The sequence below is a fragment of the Osmerus eperlanus genome, chromosome 24 (assembly GCF_963692335.1).
Source record: "Osmerus eperlanus chromosome 24, fOsmEpe2.1, whole genome shotgun sequence".
NCBI classification, from domain to species: Eukaryota; Metazoa; Chordata; class Actinopteri; order Osmeriformes; family Osmeridae; genus Osmerus; species Osmerus eperlanus.
The window spans coordinates 10,017,960-10,027,748 of NC_085041.1; the positions used below are offsets into that span (position 1 = coordinate 10,017,960).

A 9,789-nucleotide genomic window follows, 5' to 3' on the forward strand; every position below is an offset into this window, starting at 1 on the left:
TCAGTTTTCCAGGTCATCTTGAAACACAAAGAATCAAGGAGACTTTTTATTCAATTGTAGGCTATAAAGCATTTTCACTGTTTATTAAAGTAGCCTATATGTTGACAAGCCTCTATAATACTTCATCTTCTCCTTCTGGCTTCCCCAATATTATAGGTGCAATATACTGTCCCCATGGGTGTAACCAGGCCCACTGAAAGACTCAGGGGGTGACTGCCTGGTGCCCCCAGGGTTGAAAAAGTGTTTCTAAAATGCTCTGTCGAGTGGCAATAATGAGACCTGTCTCATTTTTGTGAAGTGCACAATGTGAAGTGCACTGTCTTCCATTTACATTTTTAAATATGCTTGAGTGCCCAGGGTGCCCCTTAATGCAATAAATGATAGTGTGCCCTCTATAAATTTCAAAACATGTCATGCATGTGATGCAGTACCCTATAAGGTGCCCTTACAATGGTCTAAATTTGACTGTTCCCGTGCCCTTACTTTCGATGGAAAAGGGTGCTGTTATGAAGTGCCCTTTATGCTGCCCCTACATGACAATGTCCCAATCTGGAAAAATCTCGGGCAGCCGTCCATACACTGTCAGCCAGAATAGTAATAATTGAATTTGGATTAAATATGCACGCACACGTAATATAATAATAGTCATGCTGTGCAATTTTTAAATGACTGTTCTGCCAAGCAAAGTGTGCTACAGTTTGGGTCACCTTCTGATCTGAAAGTTTGTGCTGGATCTGTGCAATAATACTTATTTCAGTGAATCCCCATTTTAGTCATGGTTATCTTTCCCTTTTATCTTAAAGTGCATTTAGACTATCAGTTAATAAATGTGTGTGGCAAAGTTATTTTGAAGTAATTTATTAATTTTGTTCAAGATGTGAAGACAAAAACATTAGTAGCCCACATCAAGTGCAATTAACCATGGCCTTCTTCAGTGTTTTGAATGTTATCCTACAATTTTCAATTGCTGCCACGTTCTTTTTGGGGCTATTATACTCAATTTCCTGTTGAGAATATTGAGCCATAGGCTAGTGTCAGAACGGTTTCAGACAGCTCATCAAATTACACTAATTATCAGTAGGCCTATAGTTATGTTACGTAGATTTAGTAGGCCTACAATTTACGCATTTTAACGGTCGTAATGGTTTGACAAAAATCTCCCTTGCCGTGTTAATTGCGGCAACATTGCAATTTTTGGGGACAACTCCCCCCCCCCCCCCCAAAAAAAAAAAACAAAACAATTTACGCTGCTGATAATAACACCACTTTGCTGGTTTACGCTTTGCTTTTTGCGACATAACTCCTCTTTTCGACGATCGCTTGATCTGGGCTGCACAGTCTAAGCTTATTGAGGTCCAGCTTGAATTAGCGTTGCCTGTGCCGGTATGCCAATGCATACTTATGAATAATTGTTATTTTTTTAAAAATAGAATAGAAGTATGCATAGAAGTGGCATAACGACATCTCTGACGTTGATAACAAACCAAACCGTTTCAAAATCGGTTGAAAATTGAGCAAGTTATGGTCATTTAAAAAGTACATGTAGATTCAACACAATGTTATGGGTGAGCGAGTTGACTGTAGCAAGATGGCCGCCATGTGCGGACGTTCTAGACTCCGCCGTAAGACAGCTAGTGTTTATATATATCTATGGAGAGAACTGCCACTCTCGGGAAACTTCCGGGTTCTGAACTGGTTGCAGTTCAAGTCTAGTTCCATATGAGGGCGCTAACGGTCGAGTGCAGAATGAATGGAGGTCTATGGAGCTATACCCCTCAAAATCCCCTTCTCTCAGGATATATATTTTTTTTTGTAATTTGAATTTTGAATTCGAAAGGGGAGGCAAATCAAATACAGACTGCTGGGTGTTAGATTTTTTTTAATCGCCTTTGTGTTCTAAAAAGCCTTTTAAAATGTCATTGACGTCATACACATCGTACGACCAGAGATATTGTTTTACTTACAATGCACATGCTAGAAAGAGTTTTGGGTTGCTAATGTTGTTGCTAATGTTGCTAATGCTCTGACATTCTGATTCTGCTTCGGATGCATGAATAAAGCTTTTCTTTTGTTGTCCGATATATTTCGTTTTTCAGCACCACTGGCATATGTACGTTTCATTTCTTTTCCTGCTCAAACTAACATTTTAACCTTAGGATTGTGGGTTGTGTAGTATTTCAAAAGAAGATCGCAAATAACAAAGTTGATTTCATAAGGACTTGTGGCTTTTATGGGAGCAGAAACTTTCGTTTCACAACCTCGTAGCTCGTGGTCAGTCTACCTTGGATGGTTAGACATTATGGCTGACAATCAATATCCTACGGAGAAAATGAATGGGATTTTTGCTGGTCTGTTTGCGTCTGGGTCCGGAACACTTTTGACAAGTGCAACCGTCTCAGTGCAGATTTACACATCGCGATTTTCGGAATCAACTTTTCGCTTTTTGTCGGGTTTAGAGCACGCTATGATTTTCGCTTAGGAAGAAACGGGTACCGTTAGCAAATCGATTAGCCTTCGTTGTTGCGAATGACACACAACCTGCGTGAACTACAGGTTGCGGCTAGGGTTGCCAACTTCCTCAACCCCAAATGAGGGACACTTTCTTCCAGCTGACCAACAATAACGGAAATCGCAAGCTTTCATTAGCCATACCATAAACCTACTCATTTCAGTGTAATTTGGCAAACCACTACTGTACTCGCTTGGATGTATTGGTCATAGTACTCAAGACAATTATTGTCTTGTTACAAACTGGTGTACACATTCATTTTTGCGTACGCAACGTTTATAAATGAGGCCCCAGGTCTGAACATCCCTGCTAAAGAACACTTCATGTGTATAGTTAACTTGTGGGTGTAAGTATGAAAAAAGTATTTTGCATCCTAATAATTGAGTTACTTACAAGTGCATCTAAAAAAAAGTTTATTTCGTAATTTCATTCAAAAAGTGACACATATATTCTAGAATCAGATTCATCACACATAAGTGGCATGTTTCAAGCCTGTTTTGTTTTTGATGATTACTGTTTACAGCTCATGGAAATCTAAAATCCAGTATCTCAAAATATTTGACTAAAAAAAAGATATACAGAAACATCAACCAGAGAAGAGCGCTAATACTTACGCAAGTTTCTCAGGCATCCCTGCGGAGTTTGGGGGCATTGAACCGGAGTGGACACTGCTGAATCCGCAGTGGAGAGTTGCAGCCTCAAAGTCTTAGATGCCTCAAGGGGCGGTAACCCTCCAACACCGTGGTGGACACTGGTGGTCAGAGAAACCGTCCGACTGAAGAAAGAGGCCTTCCGGGATATGTTGTAGGCAAGGATGGGCAAAGATACATCAAAATGTGTCAAAATAAACTACTGTACTGCCTGAGGAGTGGCAGAACAGGGTGGTTGTTCCTCTTTTTAAAAAGGGGGACCAGAGAGTGTGTGCCAACTACAGGGGTATCACACTTCTCAGCCTATCTGGTAAAGTGTATTCTAAGGTTCTGGAGAGGAGGGTTCGGCCGATTGTCAAACCTTGGAGTGAAGAGGAAAAATGCGGGTTCCGTTCTGGCCGTGGAACGACGGACCAGATCTTTGCTCTCGCAATGATCCTGGAGGGGGCCTGGGAGTATGCCCATCCGATCTGCATGTGTTTTGTGGATCTGGAGAAGGCGTATGACTGGGTCCCCCGGGAGATACTGTGGGAGGTGCTGCGGGGTGAGGGGGTCCCTTCTTAGGGTGATCCAATCCCTGTACACCCAAAGCGAGAGCTGGGCCTCGGCATGAGGTCAAGTTCGTTCCATGTGGAGGTTGGCCTCCGCCAGGGCTGCGCTTTTAAGTTTGTTTTGAACTTTATAAAGTATGAGCCTATATTAAACACAAATTAATACACAAGCACAAGACAGCAAAATCAAATGTTGCGCTGATAATGCCAGTGTTGTCATACTGCTGCGAGTCCAGGGTATCGTGCAATAGCCAAGAAAACACGCAACTCAACCTCGCGTTCTTAGCGTTCTTCGGATTGATAAACAGCCTTTAGACGGGCTCTGCTTTGTGTTTGGCGCTGCCGCACTAGCGTTGCTGGGAAAGATGAGATGACTTAATGACGTGGCTCTGTGGTGGCTCTCTATCCTGTGGAAAAGCAAACCGGTTCTTAGAAGGCTCGCAAATTGAACCAGCTCAGAACCGGCTCTAGCACCAGCTACGAACTAGCTCCAGGTTCACTTTGGTGGAAAGGGGGTATTAGAGATAAGTTGAGGAGCTCAGTCATCCATGAGGAGCTCGGAGTAGAGCCGCTGCTCCTTTGCATCGAAAGGAGCCAGTTGAGGTGGTTCGGGCATCTGGTAAGGATGCCCCCTGGGTGCCTCCTAGGGTAGTGTTCCAGGCATATCCAGAAGACTCAGGACTAGCTGGAGAGATTGTATCTCTACTCTGGCCTGGGAACGCCTTGGGGTCCCTCAGTTGGAGCTTGTTAATGTGGCTGTGGCTGGGGATAGGGAAGTTTGGGGCCCCCTGCTGGAGCTGCTCCCCATAGAAAATCTATGAATCTAAGATCTTAATGCAAGGCCTCTCAATGGATGGTATTGTCAAGAGGAAAATTAGATACACCAGACCCAACAATACAGACGAGTTGATGGCTGCTATCAAAGCAACCTGGGCTTCCATAACACCTCAACAGTGCCACAGGCTGATTGCTGCATGTGTATAGTAGGGTATGCTGCTTGAGAGTAGGATGGATGGAATTGTTTACTGTTAAAGGAATGTAGTAATAGTACAGTTTAATTATAAAGTGATCTACTGTACAATCACAATGCCTGATTTTTTGGGAATGCTGCTTAGAAGTAAAATATGTAGATACAGTATTTCATGTGGATAAAGTACATCATAAGAGTGGCTGAAGCCACAAAACACAGTGTCAGATACTTGGAATGAGATATAGTATTTGTATACTGGTTGTGTTGCGGTGTCGTTTGTTGTTGATTTAAATCTGTATTCCAGTCTACTATTTATGCAAGACTTAATCAATAGGTAAAGCTGGTTCATGCAGGAGACTGCTTGGCCAGTCGGCAATATCATTGTCTTATTACACACATCCAATCACCCTCACCAACATTAACAGGACGGTCAATTTTAAGACTAGGAACTCTCATGCCCCTTTGACATTGTCTCCAACTGATTTTCATTGTTCTCTCCATCACCATAGCCTCTAGCCTGGTCCTAACCAGACCCTCGTACATTTCATTTGTACAGAGGGTCTGGGGTCGCTCCTTTGACAAGCGTTAACTTCCTTGAAGGCGGGTACTCTGTTGAAGTTTAAAACTATTGGATCTGCCCAGAGCCACTCTGATCTGCCATAACCAATCACTAGCGTTTGCCTTAGCCAACTCCTTCACCACTACTGTAACGGAGCTAGCTGCCGTAGCTGGAAAATCAAACTTTTCCCGAACCCCGTGAGGAGGAGGGCCACAACATCATGGCCACCAACAAAACTTAGCAAAGATTGTTGTTGCTCCGGCTTTAACTTTTGGATATTCGGCAGCGTTGCCACAACGGACCGAATAGCTTCACTCGCATCTTTCACTGCCGCCATTACTGAACTACAACTCAAACTAGCGCACAACATCAACATCATCGTTCTCAGCCACTCCCTCTGTTCGCTGATTGGCCCTACAATGTTTTTTGTTGAGAAAACCGACTTAGGTGCCGAATTCCCAGACCTAGTACAGAAGCAAAATCTAAATTGAGCGGAAGTACATAGGAGGGCAGAGCCTGGCTACATAGCCTCTACCCTTGGCTCTGTCTTTGATCTGTTGGGGGAATGATGGATATCTAAGCTCTCTATCACTGATGTTGAGTCAAAGTCTCAAGTTCAGTTTCTTGGGCAGAGAGCTGTTGAGAAACAGAATATTACTGCAGAAGATGACGTGTTTGTACACTCAACCTGAACAATGTATATAATCTGGCATTCCAAATGCATTAGGCTGTAAGTATACTGTATGTATGTGTGTGTGAATTGACACTATTGTTTAAAAACATAAAAAGAATTACAGTACAGACTTCCAAGACCAGGTAAAAGACTAACCAATGAATACAGCCTATCTAATAAATTGCAACATGTGAGTAACGCGTGATTGTATCCAACGCGCTCCCTGTTTTCAATGTCAGCTTGGCCTATTTCACAATTATTCATTATATGTGTCAATACTGACAGGGAGGGGTTCTGCGCAGGACCCCAGAGTGCTGACTGTTCATATGATGCACGGGCTGCTCCACTGACAAAGAGTACAGGAGAATATTGCTGGGATACCAAGGAGGGCTCTCCTTTTCAGTTGATGGCCTTATCCAAAAGAAAAGAAAAGCGGGATCATTAATGTTGTAGGACTGGCACAGCTTTTATTAAAATCCAACTCAACTGAGGTGCAGTACAGGAATTTTACCCTCTACTATATTCTTTGCTCTCGCTCTCCTCTCGCTCTCTCAAACACACACACACAAACTTATAGTATTACTCTCTGTCTTCTCTCATTCTGTCTTTCTCTTCCACTAAAAAAGCTGGAAGTATCGTGTTTGCAGGCAGTTAGGGTTATTTAAATGGCCAGTTGCAACTCACAGTCAAAACAACTGAGGTTGGGTTTTACTGAAGATGCAGAGGGATATTAAACAGACCCGAAATGAAACACTTAAAAGAAACAGGTACCAACAGTATTACTCTTCTGCTGTAAAACTGCTAATGTTGTTTCTAAATAAAAAATGTAATTCATGCTCAGAGCGGAGAAAAATGATCCTTCATAAACTGGGGCTAAAATAGGCATTAAAACAATTGCTCAATTGTGATTCCTCTGATGGCTCTACTGTCCCTACATATTATATAAGGAATTGCTGTATCTACATTGCCCGCTGAAGGATTTTAGTAGTGCTGGTAAAGCAAAGTACACTTGCAAGGGTCTTCACATGGTAATAGTGCTGGCTCGCAGGACATGAGCTGTTGCTATGGTAACCATCTTTGGGCTCTCTCAGCCCAGGAAAACGGTTTCATTATCCTCTGCTACGGATGGGAGGAGAACGAAAAAGGAAGAGAAACAGAGAGAGATGGCAGCGCACACACTATCACAATTTTCACCTGTTCATTGTCTTTTGTCTTCAGCTTTCCATCTGTGGTAGAATAGAATTTCCAAATAATAGGTAGACAGCATGAACAGTACTCATTCACATTCATGATAGACACCATGAAATGTAGTGCAATGTGTAATAATGTGGCATGAAGCTTTTCACATTGACATTTGAAGTGTCTGGTCTGGACAAAATATATTGCAACCAAGGATTTACGTGATCTAAACAAGTGCCATACTGTAAAATAGCAACCCGCCTAGTGCTGTTACCCTTGATGTATGACCACCTTGAATTCAGACACAAAATAAACTAAAAACAACAATGTGATGATGATCCTAGAAATTAATAACCGTTTTGATAAATCAGGCTTGTGTATCGTTGGCGAACTTGATACACGAGGACAACATGTTTGTGTGTGTATTCATGCCTGTGTTTGCATGCACCAAAATGCAGACATGAATTTAAAGCTAACTGTGTGTATACTGGTATGTGTGTATGAGGCAAAGTCTATGTCAGATTATTACATTGTTAATTACATGTGAATGAATGCGTCATGCTGAGATGGCTGTGTTCTACATGATTCCCCCTGGTAGAATTAAGTCTGCCAGGAAGTCTGTGTTTGCATGTGTGTGTACATGCACAATTGTTTGTGTGTATGTGTGTGCTTGTGTGTGTGAGTCAGTCCCCACCTTATCTCCCCAGCATGCACTTGTCCTCTAAGACTCTGGCGCAGTTCTCTAGAGTGATGAGCACAGTGGCTGTCCACTTTTCAGAAGAAGGCACCTTTGGAAAAGTAGCTGCTTTTGATATCTTGGCAATAGTATGTATTATTGCCATACAGCTTACAATTCTGAATACAAAATAACTGTTAAAAAATTATGCTTTATCCTCTGGTAAACTTCATAAAACATCTGAACCAGAAGCCTCTGTTTTTCCCTGATTTATAAGCAACACATGTTGACTGACTGCTGGCTTTAAAATAAAATGTAATGGCATGTGAAAGTTTAATAATTCTAATCAATGTTTCTTTTCTCCTGCCCACAGCACCCAACACCGCACCATATGGGAGTACAGGAAGTGCGCAGGTCCTAATGGCCTGCCGGTACCTGGTCTTGGCTGTCTCCTCCTTCATCAGTGTTTACTAGGGGAGGGCAACCAAACACAGTGACTGTAAAAAGCCTTTCAAGCGTTCATCAATGCTTTTACAGGCTGATGGCTCGATCCAATCTGGTACAGTTTGTTTAAGTCAGTATTGGATATAATCAACATTACCTTTGTGGGGAGTTTTATTTTCTTTATTTTCGTTTTGTTTCTAAAAAATTATTCTGATTGCCCACTTTGAGAATCAATGCTCATTGTCCTTATCAAACGCCCTCATGGCTACAACATGAGCTCTTTCATTTGTTTCTAGCCATGGGGTTGTAGTGTGGAAATCGACATTTGCATCTTTGTTTTTGTAAATGGAAGAAAGATGCCATAGTTCCAAGTCCCTCAAGTACACAATTTCCACATCGGTCATCTAAACAGTATTTAAATGATAAGACTGTCCAACAAAGAAATATGTACATGCACAACATTAATTATGCATTTGTGTATGATTGTGGTTTTCAAACGTTTGCATTATAATAATAGGCATATAGATTACTAAATAGCTAAACTGAACTTTAAATTTACTCAAACCCCCCTCTATAGGACCAATATAAAATAGACAGTTTGTTGCATTTAGAAATTAGTCTTACAATTTCATGTTGTTTGCCTCTCATCTATTATCAAGTAAAGAACATAGGAGGAAGTATCTAACTTTATACTCTTTGCTATTTTGGTTCCTTGGAAGTGGATGTGTGGTCTGATTATTAATGCCATTCATTTCCATTGAATCAGCAGTCACACATTTTTGCACCGTACAGGATTAAGGGAAGAGTCACAGCCCTGTATTAACTTGTTTGCATTTATGATTTTTTAAATTATTATCTCCTCACCATATTAATTAAAGATAAAGTTCAGCAGAACAAAAATTGATACAGGGATGAGCAGCAAGGTTCAACATACAGGTATAATCCAATTGACAAAGAAACATAAAAGAGTGGAGCAATATTTCCGCTAGATAGTGTACATGACTACTTTGGAGGCTTTCCTGTATCACTAAAATGTGTTAGTTTGTTTGTTCAGACAAAGAGCTAATTTGATTTTCTGAGCTGTAAGAATAGGTGATAACAGTGCAGTTCCTTGAGCCCAATAATAGCTTAATAGGATTGGAAGTAGTGTTCACATCAAATGTCTCAAGTATATATCATGAAATCCATGATTTTACATATAGATTATGTGAAGATTTAAAGTTCCACTAAGGTCCATTAAGGGGGATTTTCCAGTTGGCTAATACATTTTATCTAACTATTGGGGCTTAACAGATAGAAATACTTAATCAACCATTATTATTAGTTTTAGTTTTTGACTAGATTTGAAAATGAACCGTAGTTTATGTCACTTTCATGTTTGAGATAGTGTAATGGTATGGTTCTGAGAGGTCAACAGAATTTAAATGTATGTCTTACTTCAGTGTTGTTTTTCATGGGGTAACCTGGGCAAGGAATTCTCTGTAGATGTATCTGAAAACTGCTTAACACAATTCAGTAAGACACCATGTAACTATAAATCTTTAGAAAGTATAGAAATCAAAATTGAAGACTGAAAGC

General features: G+C 41.0%; 1 protein-coding gene across 5 annotated transcripts in view; it reads left to right on the forward strand.

Moving 5' to 3' along the window:
• Positions 1-8,393, forward strand: part of negr1 (neuronal growth regulator 1) — a 227,218-nt gene extending 218,825 nt beyond the window's left edge. For 3 of the 5 annotated variants that reach the window (XM_062451020.1, XM_062451021.1, XM_062451022.1), the window contains one exon: positions 8,141-8,385. In XM_062451020.1, coding sequence (XP_062307004.1) covers positions 8,141-8,241 — 101 coding nt within the window. In that variant the 3' untranslated portion in view covers positions 8,242-8,385. Of the gene's footprint in view, positions 1-8,140 lie in introns of all 5 variants that reach the window. The other 2 variants (XM_062451018.1, XM_062451019.1) reach the window with 1 other exon arrangement.
• Positions 8,394-9,789: the final 1,396 nt, after the last annotated feature.